We start from the raw sequence: 19,926 nt of genomic DNA on the forward strand, positions 1-19,926 counted from the left end.
AATCATACATCTGAGGATATCACACACAATAACCTCAATTGATTGTATTGATCCTTAGAGAGGACCTCCAGAGTAAAATGCAATGATTGATGTATTGATCAGGGGGCCCCGGTCAGTAAAACCTCTCTGATTGAACCTGCCCTTTTATTATTCTCTGGGGAACAATTTCAGAATGTGTGTGAGCCCAGTGTACTCGATCTGTGGTCCTTGTGTGCTGCTGTGGAGAGCTGTTGTCTATTGAGATGGAGCGGTCAAGTGAGTGAATCAATGTCATGGTGGAAGACACTAGAAGTGCTAGGGATCCTGCCTAGGACGTCGCACAGGTTTTCTACCCGTTGGACAACCCGCTGTTTTGAACCACCTGTTTTTTAACTACCTGGTTTTAAACTGCAATCCCTGCACCTGTGTTTGTAAGGTGACGTGCCGTAGCAGGTAGAACACACTCACATTAGAATACCAACACACGATTTCCAAGGTTTTTCCGGGTTGTTGGTTTTTGCCTTTCTTAACCCGTCTGACACATTAAGCTTTGAGCTTGTGTCGCATTAGCTTTTCAGAACAGCGTTCGCTTGCTTAAAGCTGAATTTGCGGAAGTGTAACACTGTTTTCATGTACGATAACAGAGGCTGACACCTATGTACAGTACACTTGACTGGAAAATAGATGTTTGTATTGTACTGTAGTAGAAATATAGTCAGCTTTAACCAACTATCACTCACCATCTCCTGAGCCATACATTATGTTTCATTATGCTATTACAGTATATATATTACAGTCAGCAAATTATATTTCTACAGCCTTCTACAAGAACCTGTAGGACCAGATGATGAGTTGTAGTGGGCACCAGGGTGGTCTATATGCCGGTGACCTAAGCCTGACAAACCCAGGGGGCTCGAAGGAGGAACAGTGATGAGAGACGCTGTGTACTGAATTAAATACTGTCTCCACTGTCAGCTGCCATCAACTACTTCTTCCAGGGGAAGTAATTATGCTAACGAGATCCAATTAGCTCCTAAGGCAACGGGTGTAGAAACGGGGGAGGACCTGATCAAGACGCTTAAGGTGGCGCCTGCAGTGTAATAAAGTGTTACGTTGAGGCCAGAGGAGTCAGTGTGATTACGGTACTAGCGTTCCAGTCTCCTGCTGCCTGAAAGCACATGTATGGAGCCATGATTCTGTCACTGTGCAGTCCCCGTCTTCCGTATATGGACATTTCACACACATAGACATGGTTTACTGTAGGGCCAGATAGACAAGTGTTTGCACCTGTTCTTTTCAGAAGGGAATGAAATACAAGAAGTAGGGATGATGAAATATTATTTTACTGACACGTTGTTATGCCTGTTCCCATCTCTTAGCCCTCCTTCCCTTTTGCATGTTGCATTCCCTCAGGGAAAACAACAACAACAACAACAAGATTCACTTGCAATTAGTGAATCTTGCCACTAGATTGTTATTCATTATTGTTATTATCACATAGAGCATTTCCCCTGTTTTGAGACAACACATACGATTGCCAAGTTAGTGTGGAGTGTCCCTCTGCCTTCTGTCCACACCTGATGTTCCCAGCTGTCCACTGGCATTTGAAGTTACATTTAGATGGAGTATCCACGGTAACACATCTGAAGGTCAAGCTGGTGTCCCCCAGTGATTTACAGCAGCCATTGTAAGAAATGACGATGTCCCCCTGGGCCCAAATACCCTGGCCTCCGTGTGTGTGCTTATAGAGCGTGACACACCCGTTCCTGCTCTGTGTGTGTGTGTGTGTGTGTGTGTGTGTGTGTGTGTGTGTGTGTGTGTGTGTGTGTGTGTGTGTGTGTGTGTGTGTGTGTGTGTGTGTGTGTGTGTGTGTGTGTGCCACGCAGCGTTATGGAGACGGATTAGGGTAATGGTCTGCATCCCTGTCCAGGGGGCGTGCTTCAACATCTGGCTGACTCGCATGCACCCGGTAATTGTAATAAATAAGCTGTCAGGACTCAGGACTCAGGTCCAGGCCTTACATATATATTTTTCCCACCACGCTGCCTTGGCTCAGGCTATCTACTCGCCACACTCAATAAAGTTTGATGGAATGGCTTCTTCTGTTCCTGGGTCACCTCATATCTCAAGCACAGTTCAGGCACAGGTAGTAGGACCATAGAGATAGATGCTGTACAGTTCTGTTTTATCTCTATGCTTGTATCTCCATTTCCATGACTGATTCTCCCTGATTAGTGACCTGGGGATCCTGAGACTTCGGTCGCTCACTTTATTAATACATCTAGAAAAGCGTTTCATTTCTCCACAATGTCCTTTTGGCTACTGTGTAAGGGAGCACGTACAACGTCCCTGGCAGTGAAAGTTAAGCAGCGTTATGTTCATTTTGTTCAAATGTTCTAACTCCAAATAACATTTTTTTTCCTGCAACAAGGATGAGAAGCATCCCCTCGTTGTGAAGAAAAGTCAGTTCTGTAGGGAGCATCACATCGATTATTGTAGCCTCCCATTATTCTTTAATCCTGCCTCAGAGAGTGTTGTTGGTACTGTAGGCTACAGTATATACCGCCTGGTTACAATAGCGCAAAGTATCCTCTGTACTGGATATAGCAGTAACTAATGATGCCAAAACTTGCTTGCCTAGTTGGACACAGTGGAGCAAGCCATCTTCTTTCAGGTGTAACATTCTTTCAGTAGAGCAGAGATAAGGGAATGCTAATGAGCTAGCGCTGTGCTTCTATGAGCGATGCCTGCCTTGTTAACCACTGCCCCAGCTGATCAAAGACAACGCATTAGGAGGGAAATAATGCCTTTTTCTTTATTGCTGTCTTTAAGCCTGATTAATTTATTTTCCACACAATTGCTATATTTTATTCGCACTCTCTTGTGGGAGCACGGAGAAACGCACAAACAGCAGATTAGCGTGCATGATTGTTTTGCTGATAGGTCTTTGAGGCAAAATATAAGCAGGCCAGCTAATTATCATGTGGACTTGGCAAGTTGGGCAGTGGGAGGGAGAATTAAGGGTTTCTGGAGCTTACCCTTTTTGCTTTGTTGTTAAATAGTTTGACACACAAACATGGCCTCTTTTTGGCACAACAACAACCCGTTACTTTTCATATATCCAACCTGCTTTGCATTTCTGAAGCAAATGTGAATGAAATGAATGAAATTTATCTTATTAAAAAATGGTTTGAATTTGGTTGTAAACGCCATACCACTCCACACTAATCAGCAAGGCTATACTGCACGTCAGAGATACAGTACAGGTATGCCCCCTCCTGTAGAGTTTGAACCACCAATGTCTTGATTTGTTTGGCCAGATGTCCTTCACTCTCTACTCAGACGTGCCTGGAACCATAGCTTTGAATCATAGCTTTGTGCTTTTTGAACAGCATTTACCTTGGTTGATTGATTTGATTGGCATGCTTGTCAATGACTGTATGCATCACACACACGCAGACTCACCCTTGAATTAACCTGTATCCGGTTACTCGTCCCTACCACTGTGTTGAATACAAAATGGAGGGTTAAGACTATTTTATTTTATTATTATTCATTTTATTTTATTTTTTCTACAGCTCCTCTTTGAGCTGCATTAAGCATGTACTTGTGCGAAATGTGCTATATTCTGTAGATGAAGTACGTATATGTCCACTGATGGATGGTAGCAGGGGGTGGCTGCCATGAGAGGCACAGCCTTACAGCCTTACAGCCTTACAGCCTTACCCCCCCACCTCCCACCCATATCCGTCTCCAACCCCCTGTGGTTGAGACAAATGCTCATCAATTTCACAAGTGCACTGCATTATGCTGTTGAGTCTGTGTCCTTCACCCCTTTGTCCTACCAAGGCGGAGAGGCGAAACTGAGACGAGAGAGGAAGAGGGAGGGAGGGAGGGAGGGAGGGAGGGGAGAGGGAGAGAGAGAGAGAGGAGAGGGAGAGAGAGAGAGGAGAGGGAGAGATAGTGTGAGGAGGAGAGAGAGACCAAACGTTACCTCCAGGAAAATAAAACCGACAATCAGCCTCCCTGCTCTCTGTGATAGCAGCCCAGGGACTGTTCGGGAGAAATAGCCGGGCAGGGCCGATGATTGGTTGAAGTGAGTAACTGGCAGAGGGAGAGCACTGAGCCCCAGGCTGTTGTTTTAAAAGCTGCGGCTCTCCTGTCCACTGGGAGTACAGCATTGAGCACAGTGATGGAAATGTTATACATACGCCTCGATCAATATACTGTATAGCCACAACATCACAACATGTGTGAGATCACAACGTTAGATTGCCATCCCCAGGAAGAACATCCGAAAGAGGAAGGAAAGATTAGAAACTGTGACAGTACAGTAGCATTGATTCAGACAGTTCAATGGCTAATTTGATTCGTCAATGCCAATTACTACTCATCTGCAGCTGAAGTAAGGATGTATTTAAACACGAGATAAACAACGTTCAAGAGTCTGCACTTAATATAGATTACCTTGGTTGAGTACTGTATAATCATGTGTTATTAAAGATTATCGCCTTTGTATTAGGGTAGATAATGTCTGCTAGGACATGCCTTAACCTTATTCCATTCTACCTAATCTAATTAGACCCTTCCCGCTCTGTACTAAACACGCGGCTTTGTTTCTGTGTGGAAATGTTTACGACGTAGCATTTATACTACACACCACCATGTAATTAGGACACAATCCCTTAATCAGTATTAATCGTGCTACTGTTAGTTCTAGCAGGTCCTGGTTTTATCTCCCAGTCGAGGAGACGATGCCATCGCATATGCATGATGTGTTAATGTCTCCTGGTTCATCTCCAGTTGCTATGGCTGCAACCTACACACTTGCCTACATTCCCCTTAAAATGAATCTGGAGGTGGAGAGAACTAAAGAGGATTCAGAGGGAAGGCATTGTGTTACCCTGAGACTGTACTGTATTACTCCCCTGACTCACTCACTCTTACAATAGAACACTCTCTTCCCCAGAGCTCCAGAACTCCACAGTTTTGTATCTGTTTTTTTTTTTTTTTTAAAGCTGTTCCAGTTTAATTTGTTATAGAGCATTAGTTTATTGTGCCACACCAGTTGTCTTTGGTTATTAATTACGGTTGTGTCAGATGGCAGAGATTGGTAGCTGGATTAGCCTCCGTGATTTTGATTATAGTGTGGCTCAGTGCTAATCACTTTCTGTATTTGAAATGCTACATTTCGTATGGATTTGCCTTAATCCATCCATATGCTTTCTGAATTGAAATACTGTCAAACGTTATCCTGAGCATTTGAATGTCAATGACAGCAATCCATAATTCAACATTCAGTATGATGACATCAATACTAGATAATAGCACTAGGATTAATTGCCATTTAAGTTGACTGCCACTTTTACAGTAATTAACATTGTGTCGTTAACTGCAGTGTCAATTTAAAAGGTTATGACCACAGCTTCAGGTGAAAAAAGGGAGGGAGGATTAAATAAATTAAATAAAACCCACACTGTCCATAAACTGCATTGTGTGGAAAATCACAATGCTCTTGTGTTGCAAAAGAAAATGTGTTTTAATGTTGACTGTACTGCGGGTTTCCCATTGTAAAAGATTCTCTGCCCCATCCTCCCCGGACACTCATACTGGGCCAAGGGAAGCGAGGCCACAGAGCTTCCCTATGATATTAAACAGGACTTCTGATGGTAGATTACTGTGCCTTTATGTGCCTGTGTGGCTAATCTCCTCTCATTTCACACCCCTCTCCACACACTGAGCCCATCTTACTTGCCATACACCCCCCCCCCCCACACACACACACACGCACACACACACACACACACACACACACACACACACACACACACACAACACACGCACACGCACACGCACACACACACACACACAACACACACACACACACACACACACACAGGGGTGGCTGCGTGATTCCCTTTGAGAATTGCTGCCATGTGCTGAACTCTACTCACAGATTCTAGACTCCACTCAGCGCTGATAGTTCACAAGTGGGCCTTAAAACGGGGATCACAACCCCTTTTCACATCTGAGGGGAGTACAAGTGAAAGAGTATAGTCCCTGTCATATTGATATCTGTGGAGAAACATCTGTTACCCATGCAGATACTGTATCTACGGTACATATAAGTTCCATTTCATTTTCCGTTGCAAATCTGTTTCTCTAAAAAGCACTCTGCAAATGCGTAGAATACAGTATTCTCTGGGATACTTTAGGCCTAAATGAGAAGAACTGAGGAATGCTGTTGCTCGGCTCCCTCATTTGCCAAACGCTATGAACATATGAAATATGAATTTTTATATAAAAAAAACAATAAAAAAAACATTCTTGAGAGTTGGAGAAAGAACAAGCCCAATGAAGTTCTCCTTGGCAGCATGTGATGAGGAGAGAGAGCCTAATTAGAGAACTCAGACCCTGAGGGATGAGCCTGGGGGGGGAACGGAAAAGGATGGGGATCATTCTGCTCCAGTCGCTGTGTTCGGGAGAGAGCTCCTTCTGGCTGTCTGAGTCAGCTTTCACACTCGTTTGGTTAATTGGGCCCCATTGTACTTGCAAATAAAGGCAATGCTTAGAGACCGGTTATACAAGCCTGAGTTTTTGTCTCAGGGGGTACGGTACCCAGTGTTATCCTCAACTGGTCAGCACCTCACCTTCCTCCTGGTCGTGCATCATCTGTGTCCCTGACATGTGTGTGTGTAATATGGAATAATATGTATTCATATGAGCATACGGTATGAATGGTGTCCTGGCTATGCCGATGAGTTGACCATGTGACTGACGGAGGTGGGCTCTCTCCCACAGGTGCCTCAGCAGGACGAGTGGGGGGGATACCCGGGGGACAAGGACGAGGAGATCCCGTGTCGGCGGATGCGCAGCAGTAGCTATGTGAAAGCCATGGGAGACGACGAGAGCGGCGATTCTGACACCAGCCCCAAGACCTCGCCCCAAAAGGCCATCCGACCCGACGCCCTCGTCCTCAAGTCTGTCATGAGGCCCCATATAGATCCCCAAAGGTAGGCTAGTCTGTCGATGATTGTAATGCCATGGCTGTGTTTAAACGGTATTATATCAGGAGAGGATTTATTTAGATGGCTTGTGAACATCCCCTGCAAGGTGTTTGGGGTGTGGGAGATTGATAAACAATTCCATATGTTGTGAGTGCGACAGACAAGGCAACAATTACCTCATGAAATGTCCATTTTGTTGTTACAAAAGTGATGAAAGATGACATTGAATGATGTATTACACTGCATCAATTACTCTACATGGCTTTGTTAAACATTTCTGCTTCACTAAACTTGAAATAATTCATAAACTTGTCAATGAAACAGACGTGAAGTTGCTGCAAACGGTAGCCTCGTACTCTGAGTTGTGATAGTGTGGGTGGGGGTATTTGGAACTTGAGGAGTGAGTTTACCATTTCAACTTGGTTACATTAACATAAGCAAAGTGTGCTTTCAAATGTTTTTGACCAACAGCCAATGTGGTTTGCGGATTATAACATGTAAAACACCTAATCTTTTCCCTTGGCCACTTTTCGCACTCCTTGACCCTAGCTCCTGTCTTATTGAAGCTCTTAACCTAGTGCCAGGATTTCTGCATACTGTTCTCAACTTTGACCCAGGGCTTTCAGCTTTGAATCTCATCAAAGTCAGACTCTGACAAGAATGTTTTACAATACGATACAATAAAATACAACCTGATCAGGGAGCAAAGGTAATTTGTTTTCTGTTCCTCCTGTCTGTTTGTTTTTATAGTACCTTTCACTTTTGATACATCTATGTAGAGTGAAGCTATTGTTTGTTTTGACCTCTGTCTGTAGTAGGATTATTTAGGCATGTCACTTCATGTTGCCTGGCAACAGAGGAAGAATAAAACCACCTTTGTTGCTATACACTATGACATCTTTCAATTGTTTCTCATTACGTTGACAACCTGTATTAATGTACAGTGTGAGTAAGAGCTTTGCTGCGTTCGCTTGTTCAGTTGGCCTACAGCTGCTTCACTGCCTTGTCCTTGTGCGCTATCTGTTCAGTATTTGGAGACCGAATTTGCGTCTTATGCTCAGGTGTAAAAGCAGTGCTCTGCTGAGTGTCACAGGCCAACGGAGGCATACGTAGCTGACCTTTATCATCTTGCTATTTCAACATTTGCCCAACATCTTACCCGGGCAATGTGCCTCATGTTATCACAGCATTGTTGACAAGACTGTGGCAACGCTGTCACAACTCTCCAGTGACACAGCCAAGTGGGGGAGGGTTTCTATGACTACACTATTGACTCAGAAAAGAAAATTCGATCAATTCATTGGAATGTCTTCATAGAGGCGCATCTCGCATCCTCACTGTTTGTACTGGTTCTCCCTCTCGACAGGTAACAGTGTTCAGACTCAGAGAGCTGTAGGTAAACACCGAGACGCACGGTGGTGGTGGAGAGTGATACACTGCCACAGTACAAATAAGAGAACAGCTGGGACAGAAACATGTAAGGGGGTTATGATAAGTTACGATGACACCAGAAGTATGATTTATTGCTAGATGTACAGACTTGGCACTTGATGCGAAGCAGCGTTGATTGAGACAGTTATAATAGGGTAAAAGGGTTAAAAGAAAAGTAAAAGTAATGTACTACCTATAGTTGAGCTGAATTACAGTATCGAAATAATGGATGAACAACAGCACTCCGAGGACAAACATGAAATTCCTTCTCAACTTTTCAACCAATTGACAAATTCTGTCTATTGGTACTGTATACAATTAGTTGGACATTTGCATTCCTTTATCCTGCTCAGTGACTGTTGTCTGGCTGTGAAATGCATCCGATCAGAATCTCTTTGTATTCCTCCCAGTCTGATTGTGACCCAGTGGATGCCTGCCTGCTCGCCCTCAGAGATGTTTCTGGGCTTATTGTTATTCTACTCTGGGGTTGCAAATCGCTCTTCCAGAACTGGATGGTTGGATGTTTATTTTCAGGAGGTTCAGACTCCACACACAGAGCCAAATACTGCCAACCTGGGGAGGTGCTCTGCATACATCAGTCCACTGTCACTCAGTGCTCAGAATCTCTATCTCTTTGTTACCAGAGCTTAATCATCATCTCACTGGGATTCTACTCACTTCCTGCTTTTGTCCCCACACAAATCAAGCCTCTTGTTTTCCAGCCCCCGTTTTGAGAATTTAATCATCTGTTTTTTAAGCTCCAAACTCATATTGTTCTACTAATGGGCGGCAGGGCCAAGGCTATGCAGACTGTAATTGTTGAGCTTGCGAGTCACCATTGTTCTGGGTTTGTGGTGACTGCACATATGATCGTATTTCAAAGTTGATCGCAATAACGTTGTAGGGAAATGAGTCACTTGTCCTATAAGCCTCCAGTGTTCTACTCCGTGAGAAATTGAAGCTTCATTGGTGTACACACTGAAAGGACACTGACAAATACAGTATATGTAATAGTTTGTACCTTATGCATCTGACAATAGGGGTTATAATGAAACATCTCACACTTACAGTATCCCTGTCCTCTCTCTCTCTCTCGCTCTCTGTTCAGCTACCATTTGCAAACCTCAAGAGAAATGCGACCCCACCCCAGTGTCACCTTAGACCCAGCGATCAACTACACCCCTCCTCAGTTCCGCTCCCGGAACCAAAGCTACATGCGTGCAGTCAGCACCCTCAGTCAGGCAAGCTGCGTCAGTCAGGTGAGTCCCACACACACACCTCACAGAGAAAACACCTGGAGCCCTGGAGGAGGAGGAGGAGGAGGAGGAGGAGTGTAGAGACGCCACCATGTGGGCAGAGAGGGTGGGACATTCTGAGGTGGCAGTAACCATACATTCAGTATACAGAAACACATTAGTTAGGCATACTAGGTCCCTTGTTAATCTTTTGTAGTGAGAGATGTAGCGCTTCATTGGTTTCATTGGCAATATCGTTGAATCACTTACAGTGCATCTCATTTTGACTTGATGAAGAGGGACATTAATAAGCTGCTATTTTCAGCACATATCTCCAGCATCATAAACACTGACCTTTATTTCCCTCTAAGTGACGGTTAAGATTTTTAAGATAAAATCAATAGGTCAGTCAAAGTGTCATGTCGGTTATATTGCATCAACAAGCCGCATGGCACACGGTGGTATTTTCACATCACAAGTTTAACGTTGCACCGCACTAGACTGTTGTTTTTGAAATGTGCAGTCAGTCTAGACTATAGTTTGTATTTCACAGAAAGAGCTTGAAGCAAGGTACTCCATTGTGTATGAATATTAAGTCGAGGACACACTCTGGATAACGTGGATTTAACACACTCTCAGCACATTGTAAAGTCATCTTTATTGCATGGTATCAGGATTTTATGCACTGCATGATGTATAGACTAAATGGATGTAGTACACTATACCCTTTGCGCACGATCTCTACCAACTCTATGATGCCATTTCTGAAATCACATTACAGATGGCCTTATTAATAGGCCACTATATGCCTGTCATTACCCTGTATCGATTGCAATAGACATTTTATACTGCATGTTGTTTTTACTGTGCCCTGTAATTTCTGCTTTTGAATAGGTTCTTGAAAGGACATCTGCTTTTCCCTATTCCCTGTAGTTACATGTACGTCTGTGATGACTTACAATGGGATAGTACACCTTGAAACGGTATACCAAATGATACATTGCTATTGTCCATTTCATTTGGTTGTTATCTGCTTGGTTTTTGAGAACAAGATTTTCATGCAAAAGTTCAAAGGTCGGAATTGACGGTGGTATTTTTCATGCTAACACTCCTTCATATTTACTGTACAAAGGGGAAGAGTCAAAGTGAGAAAGAGAAAGGAAGAGGAAAAATTAAGGACTGCTATTCCTGTTTTTGTCTCTCAGGTGAGTGAGACTGAGATCAATGGCCAGTTTGAGTCAGTTTGCGAGTCCGTTTTTAGCGAAGTAGAATCCCAGGCCATGGAGGCCTTGGACCTGCCTGGCTCGTTCCGCACTCGAAGCCACAGTTACCTGCGTGCAATTCAGGCTGGGTATTCCCAAGACGATGACTGCTTGCCTTCAATGACATCCTCCACTGTCACTTCAACTCTCAGATCCACAACAGGTAACAGTATGCCTCAAAAAATCCCCCCCAGAACGAGAGAAGGCTTAGAATACATACCCTCATACATTCTATACATGCGTACATACTTGACATACCTACATATGTACAGTGGGGTACCCTTGAGCTTGAGAGATGCTGGGTTGAATGATTCCGGTCATTTCTTTGGCTACTGTTGTGTGTGTCTGTTTGTTTTGCCTCTGCATATCCTGAGTGTTCAGGAGGATTGGCTTGCGCGTTCCGTTGCACGATCCACGCATCATTACCTGGGCTTCTGATTGGTCATGTGTGGTGGTACAGAGCTGGAACCTAGGTAGAGGGTGGGAGGGCCTCATTTAAACCAGCTTGAAGAGAAGTCACACCCACAGTGCACCACACCACAACACACCACACCACACCACACCGCACCACAGTCACATGACATCACACGGCATGCGTGAGAGGAACAGGCGCTGTTCTAAGCATGTGAAACCCGTGGCATATATATGTGGCGTGTGAGGGTAGTGTGAGTAACGTAGGGAGGGGTTAAAAGTCAAACAGGACAGGGGTTGCAGGGGAGTCTACCAACCCCTAATTTTGAGGAGACATTGTGTCAAACCTTCTTCCCCTGCTCTGTTTGACAATTACACTGGCATATCTCACTGATGTTCACTTACAAGTCTACAGAATACAAGACAGAAAAAAAACAATCATGTAATCAACCTAGAATACGGTAAGTCACATGCTTTGAAACACACACGGTGCTGGTTGCACAAAGGAACTGACAAGTATTGACCATCTAGAGTGTATAAAACCAGCTGTTCTCTATTGTTTGTCTTGTGTTGCATAAAATTGCATAGCATGAACCAGGTGACACGATGAGTTGTATCCAAATATCCAACTCATGTAATGGATCTCTGCATTGATTTAAACAGATCGGAAGGTAATATGATAGGTCGGTCAACTAAATCTCAGGGAGAGTGAGTCGTTCACTTGAGGATTGACAGGGTCAGAAGAGTGTTAAACTGTTAAACAATCTGGCATTCAGCTTTGTGACAGTGAACGTAGTCATTGGGAGACAAACAGGTGTAATTGTGCAATGAGTTCATACATAGAGTTCATGGGTAGTTCTGCATAGTTCCTTGTCAAGCTCAACTATATATATATATATATATATATATATATACACACATATGTTTATAACTGCGAGGATTCCAAGTCTGTTCCTGCAATGATTTCAGTTTTTATCATGAATATTATTCAGGGTTTCAAAGGTTTTGTGCAACACATTACATACAATATAATCATCATAACATTAACATATTACAATATATTATCTGGTTCTTTGTGCAAACAGAACCTCTGCTTCCTCGATAAACAAATTTCTCTAGTGCATTTGGTGTATGCCTGAAAGAGTAAAGCTATGAACCCTATTGAAATGTTATCATTTGAAATGATATTTTATAAAATTCATGACCTGGATTTTAATTTTTCAACACATTTGATTAAATCCGTTTGATGTAATAGACCTCTGTATTTTTATTTATTTTTTGGTTTCTTTGTTTACTGGTTCAATCTGGAATTTTATTTTGTTATCTTGTCATGCTCAATTGGGTTTGCACAGTCAGAATACCTCAGCCTACGATGTGACTGAAGTACTGAGGATCAAGGAGTGTTCTCCAATCCCACCGTCTTACCTGCTGAACTCCTTTCACCCAATAAGCTCTTTGTTTCAATTCTGTCAGCTCCCAATTGGCCCACAAAATCAGTTGGCTCTGGAATGGGTGTCAGTTACTCTCACCATTTACATACATTTTTTGTGTGAATTTGTAGCTCTCTGGGAATTTTTCAAATACGCCTTAAGCTACAATCATATCAGACTGGGCTATGGAGGCCGAACAGGATGTGCTAGTGTGCCTCTGGAAAGTAATTGGCTATTTGCTTTTTCCTCCAACAAGCTATAGTGTAAATACTTTTTTCAACCATTTGGTAACCTTTTTGAAGCATTTAGAGGGAATAGTGGCCTTGGAATGAACTGAATTAATACGCAGTAATGAATTCTTAATGGCTTCCCAACCAAACACAAGCATGTCAAGGCTAGCGGGCCCTTGAGTGGGGAAGGGAGCCCATGATGCCCCAGTGGGCAGAAGAGCAGCACCCCCTCTCCATTTGACCTGCCATCTCTTGAAGGATAACCAGGGGGACAGAACAGCTGGAGACCTCAGTGATGCCTGTCACAGGTATTTTAATGTCAACACGCATACATATATCTATGTATATGTGTGTTTTTGCACTGCCTTCTCAGCGAAAATAAAAACAACTTTGACATAATAGCAGGTAGAAAAATCCCATTTAGATATCATTAGTCAAATACAGGGGTCCGAACAACTCACAAAATTCAAAGGCCTTGGATTATTCATGTGCTTGAGTGTTTCTGAATCATCGATGTGATGGTGAATGTTAACACCATCATGCTTCGCTGGCTTTTGTGAGTTGTTTGAAGTGTCTCTATTTGTAAGTGTGCTAAAACCGCCTCACTGGTGTTACTGTTTAATAAAGCTGTACTTCCCAATCTAACACATAATGTTCTCATACCGCCAACATAAAATAACACTGAATGTTATCACATTGCCACTGTCTCAGTGCAATGGTGAGAACAGTTTGTGTTAGAGAAGCTGTATGCTCTTTTTTTTCATTCTATGAAAGTCAAACTCTTTGTAAAAGGCCATGTACTGTATGGCAGGGTTTGACTCTTGGCGTGGAGGTTATCAGCCGTCTTTGACTGTGGGATTGCAGCCCCTTCCTGGTGCAGCCCTGTGGGGAGGGGGGGTGGGGGTTACCCGCCACTGGGTATCTCCACATGGCCCAATCAGCCTCATGGTGAGGGACCTGACATGTTCAATAGGGTTCATATCTGCTTCTTGGCCCAATGACTTGAGTTGTGATTCTTTCATTGCCTTTTCATCTTTTCTGTTGCACAAAAAAGGAAACACAAATGGAGAACGCTTAAAATATACCTTTTAGAAACATTTTTTGATGATTGTATTCTTAGTAGGGTCATTCAATTTGAAACTGATTGGTAATGATGGCTTATGCTAGGAGCCAGCGGGGGTTCCATTACCCAGTGTGCTGTGCGGTGAAAAGATGGAGAGACTCTTGAAGGTTGATGTTCATTGAGATGAGTGCGAAGGCAGTGTAAAAACACCATCAAAAACACGCTTACAGTATGTGAGTCAAAATGCATCACTCAGGCATCACCTGGTTGAATAGTGTGTCCTGTATGGATTATAACATACAAGATCGAGCTGAGCTAGAAAGCATTAAAAAGCTACAGCACTTCAGACTGCCTAGGGGCTCCTATTCATTCCATTTTACATTATGATGTCTTTCTGGAATGTTTTGCATTCTACAAACAGATCAAGTGTTATCTGATAAAGGGGCTAAACACAATGAGATGGCAGAAGACACTGTCATCCATGACTGTCAACAAATCGTCCATCTGTTGACAAAAAAAAACAATCATATTAGTTAAACACATTTGTCCTACTCTTTTATATGGAGTATGCTCTAAATGCAATCTGTAGAAAGACTGGTTCCAATACACAACATACTGTATCTGGAATATCCATTGTGGTATTTTACTCACATACTGTATGTATACTGTAGGTATGTCCACCCTAGGTTGGAAGATTCAGGCATCACAGTCAAATAACTCTCCAGCTGTTCCCTCCCTTTGAATGTACCTCTATTTGCATATTCAAATTTCTCTTCCAGAGGGATATGATGTGCTGGATGGCATCTCGTTACTTAACGAGGACATGATAGAGGATGACGACGGGGCCAGCTCCTCAGCCTATGTGGAGCTGGAGCGACTGGAGAGAGAGAATGCTGTTGCTCGCAGCCAGCACAGCACCAGCTCCACAGTAACAGCCGTCTCCGTCCCCCCGATGTCCCCGCCTACCTACAGGGTCCCCGCTGCCTCCCCTATAACCACCCCTGAGCCACCCGTACCTCAGGCCATCCAGGCCTTCAAAGAGTCAGCCAACATGGTGGCTGCATTCAACATGCAGTGGAAGGACGAGATTTCGGCCATGCGCTACGAGCTGGCGGAACTGCGCAGGGATGTGTGCGGGGAGCTCAAGACCTTCAACAGCAACTTTTTCAACTTCACCCAGTGCTACAACATGTGGACCCTGTGTCGCGAGACGGCGAGCGACAGCACCACACAGACTGGAGACCGGGTGTCTGTGGGCATTCAGGCTGGCACCAGCGGGCCAGTCAGGCAGAACACGGAGGACAAGTCTGTCATGTGCCAGCCGGAACCAGCCCGTTTCAGCATTATGGACCTGATGGACCCTCCCCGAATCGAGGTCACAGAGGACGTGGGTACACCGGAGGAGCCCATCAGCCCCACCAGTTCACGGCCATCAGAAGACTCCACGTGGGACAACAGGAAACAGAAAACCCGCAGTCGCTCGGACGGCCGGAGGAGCGCCAGTCTAGAACTGTGGAGCAGGAAGTACACCAGTGGGCCCATGTCATACCTGTCAATGTCATACTAATCATTCCCATTCTACACTGGAGAAACATAGAGGGACTTCCCCTTCATGAAAGTACCCCAGAGAAGCAGAGCAGGAGCCAGGGTAAAAAACACAGGACAGGGAGGCAGTGCAGTTGCTGGACGTTATCCTTTACTCTATGCAGACATAGTGACGATAGACTGTCGTTCTCAGAGTAAGTGATGATCGTGTTGGTTGAAGTAATCAGTTAACAAAGGACCTGTTAAGCCATCATGACGTGATGCTTTGAAAAGTAATTCAAGCACTTAACCTTACTACGCAGATGACGTAGGAATGTGAAAGACAATGACGCAAATATGACCGTTATTATCCCTAAGTGCCACAGAGTGCAGCCCTCTCTCTCTTGACCATCGAGTGTCTCCTGTTTATCTAGTACAGTATCAGAGAAGAAGAAATAGACAGATGATGTGACAGTGATGCCCAAATTCAATCAATCGCAGATAGTGGGTTTCCAGGACACCGCAAAAACATGATTGTTATTGCTATACTTTGTGGATTCATGTTGATGATAAAACAATACTTCTACAGTGAAACTTGAATCAAATTGAACATGTTCTCTGTATGTTTCACTTCAAGTATGTTTTTGAGTTATCATGTAAACCCACTGTCTGCAAAAGCCTTGGTAACACTAAGATTAATTGAATGCCAAAAAGGATCTGTTTAGATACTAAACACAATGTCCCTGTTCCATCTCAGTTCCTAGCCCCCACACCTCGATCCAATCCCATCCATTCTCCCAGATATTTGCATATTTGAAGGGAGTCATCACCTAGCTTTACACTTACCAGATATGAGGAAAGTAAAGGACAGGAGTTAGTGGGAGAGGCTAGGAACCATTATGGAACAGGGGAAATAGACACCAGTGATAAAACTGTAGACACAAATACTGTAAGCCTTAATCTTAATTAGAGAAAAAATAACTTAGTGAGGGCCATCTAGCCACAGAACTTCAGCCCTTTGGTTTCAGTCCTTTGGTTGCACCACTCTGAGCTAGTCAAATTAGAGAGATTTGATGGTCTGATTTTCATCTTATTGCCTACTTTTTCGCGTCTTTGTGGCCCTGCCTATGGAGATTTTAGGTAGTTCATGTTAATTCCAGTTTCTCCTTATGTAGAAACCTTCTCCGAAGCACCTAATTATACTGATACAATACTGTGAATAACCTTTTAAATGAATTAATTTTTAAATAATTAATTCCAAATATAAAGATCTTATTTATGAATATGTAGATTAGGTAGATAGAATGTACGTAAATAAATTAAATCGACAACCATTCCCTAGCATCCCGTCTTGTCTTACAAATTTATATTTTTCAGTCCACTTCAGTGTAGCTGGTTCAAATGAAAACGGGCATTTTAAAAGTCTTTGGGAAAATGTAAAAATAGAACATGCCAAAGTTGTCGTTTTAGTCATGTATTACCTATAAGATGGAACATTATATTTGAATGATTCATACATTACTTTGCGACACAGAAATACATGATTATAAGTCAATCAATAAAGTAACGCTTGTTCCACCTTCTAAGGTTACAATTAAGTATTCCCACGTTTACCTAAATTTACGAAAATCCACAGTTAATATTGAAGTCACATTTTAATCTCAAACTTCAACAACAGAGACCATAAAACAGTGAACGTAATTAAGTCAGGTTTAGCATTATCTAAGTATGAATGTATCAGCTTAATATTCATTCCAGCACAAACTACATGTTTCAACTCTTTATGTATATAAATGTACTATTTTTGTATAGACTGAAAAATTATATCATATATTCCAAGTTTGTATCATTCATACAATTGTGACCATACTGTGTTCTTATTACTCCTCTGAGAGAGGTTGATGCGTAATTCTCTAGCGTGGTTCTAAACCAAACCCTGCTCCTTTGCCCTAGCGATTTCATGGCTGTATAGTTAGTTTTCATCTCATACTCCAATGCAATCTGTCCTCTGTGTTATCTGTCACAAACATTGCCACGATAGTTAGTCCCTGTCCGTGAGACAATCAGAACCACTGAGGGTATAGCCCCTCCTACCTCTTCCTCCATGACCCAAGAGGTATAGTACTTTTGAATGTGCTAACACCGCCTTCACTAGTGATGGCCAAGTCAGGCTCCATGGAAACCTTAATAGGTGGAGTCTTCAACTGCATTGGGCCAATATTAGAGTGTTCCTCAAAAGGAGCATTTGATTGGCCATTAATCAGTCACATCCCCTCAATTCATCTCCTCCATTGTCACACCATACCAACATGGTGAACCAAAGTTACGGCTGGGGCCAATGGAATTTTGGCTGACCTGAAACAGCTCCAAGTTCCTCAGCACATATCTGTGGATCTTCACTCCTGAACAGGATCCTGGAAGCATGCATGTATCACAACCCATAATTCAAATGTGAGACCCTCAAAATCTTTCTGCAGAGGAGACGTTTAACCTAAAGATCTTTGACATCATCAGGAAAGTGGATCTTTTTATTCTTTTTCATTTTGCACGACCAAAAGACAATACTTGAGAAACAAGTGGCACTTTGGAAAAATTACAACTACACCAAGTGTACAAAGCAAACAAGGTGAAAACAAAACAGCAGCCACAAAAAAAACAACAAGATACTCAGAAATTTTGACCTGAGCATTAACATTTCCCAACCCACCTAGTACTGTAACTCAACAGGCCTTCATAGGCCCAGCGAATTGGTTTCGCCCTTGACATATGTTACAGTAGCACACTACCTTTGGGAGGTCTGATGGGAGGTTTGGCTGACAGCTCTCCTGTATTGTACTGTAGCAGCTTCCCAAGTTTTGACTTCCTGTTTTGGTATGGAGTAATACAGAAAAGAAAGGAGCTCTGCTGTAACTTTACAATCTCTTTGCAATACAGGAGTAACAATGCCTTTATTTTTTGGTTGTGATTGACCCAATACAAAAAAGATCTTGACTGTTCTTTGAATGTGTTCCCCACAAGTAAACCAGCCACAGGTTGGCTGACAATTCCTCATCATTTCAGAGAAAGGCATAAGACTGTAAGAGCAAATTGATTTAAACAAATCAATCTAGTTAGCATTTTAATACATATATACATTTTTTCCTGAAAAAACCCCAACAACAAATGGTCTTGGAAACAGTCGCATTCATATTTTCCTATTTTCTTTTGGAATGATAAAGAGGACACTGCAGTGGCTTCCCCTCCTGCATCCTTCCCAATTTGCTGGGGAGTTTGAACTGATTTAAAGGTGCTGAAAACATGATGGAGTCAGGTCAACCCATGATGTCTCAAAACTAACTACATTCATTCATTCTATGCAAGTCCTTTGTTCTCTGTCGAATTCTTTCCGATTATGTTCTGTTTTTTTCTTTAGGTTTGTTCCCCTCATGCAGGTCATCAACACTTGAAAGTACTGTATCATAGTGGATTTTCCATAGACACTTATAGTTATAGATTTTCCATAGACACTTATAGTTGAGAATCTTTTGCATGCGCCTCAAGTGACGCTAACAATTTTGTTGCTTTTTAATGATCTTGTCAAACAAATTCATCACAGTTTTGCGATGATCACATATTCTCAATGTAGTAGTTTATGGATGAGTTTCCTGGAGGCTTGGTAGCACTGAGATGAAAGTAAACTCCTATGTACAATCCATCGATAACTTTCATAAATGCATATCTCAAAACCTGTGTACTGTAGCTAACATGGCACTTTATTCTCGTTAATTCCAAGACCTCTTGAAGAGCTGGCACAGGTGCAAGATTTCTCTATAAGAACTAGCACAATGGTAATGTTGTGTGTTATGAATTAGGGAAGAGAAAGCTGATCTGAGAGCATCTTTTCCAGCCTATCAATTATTCATGAACAACACATACTTATCCTATGTAACAAATAACAAAGCTAATATTTGCCTAATGAAGTACTTTAGGAAACATTACACAATTCAAAGCACGTCAAGTTCAATTATGAATGCCAATAGTTCGATAGATAACCCATTATATCAGTTCGCCAGAGAGACTTGGAGTACAAAATACAGTATGTTATACAAACCAGTGCATTATCATGTATTTCAAAACAACATTCCCAAAAACAAGTTTTAATGTAGCAAAGTGCTGAGATTTGACTTATATTTGGTCTTAAAAACAAAACAAGTATATTAAGATTACTGAAAAAGAAGAGAAATGGTTTACGGTTTTTATTTGTATCAATAAACTTTATTTTGAGTGATGGGACCATTTTTGTTATATTGTATGTAATACCTGGACTGTGTATTTTCAATACTGTGTTGCTAATTATTTATGGACCCCTGTGATA

At 42.5% G+C, this 19,926-nt stretch overlaps 1 protein-coding gene across 1 annotated transcript in view; it reads left to right on the plus strand.

The window, feature by feature from the left end:
- The window catches only part of LOC310817906 (disks large-associated protein 2-like), a gene marked incomplete at its 3' end in the record, with an annotated part of 65,642 nt that overhangs the window by 33,289 nt on the left and 12,427 nt on the right, over positions 1-19,926 (plus strand). The window contains exons 3-5 of the mRNA XM_083688641.1: positions 6,781-6,992; positions 9,526-9,676; positions 10,858-11,077. Of these exons, the coding sequence (XP_083544767.1) occupies positions 6,781-6,992; positions 9,526-9,676; positions 10,858-11,077 (583 nt within the window). The remainder of the gene's footprint in view (positions 1-6,780; positions 6,993-9,525; positions 9,677-10,857; positions 11,078-19,926) is intronic.

The sequence above is a fragment of the Argentina silus genome, assembly GCF_951799395.1.
Source record: "Argentina silus genome assembly, chromosome: 17".
In the NCBI taxonomy this organism is placed as follows: domain Eukaryota; kingdom Metazoa; phylum Chordata; class Actinopteri; order Argentiniformes; family Argentinidae; genus Argentina; species Argentina silus.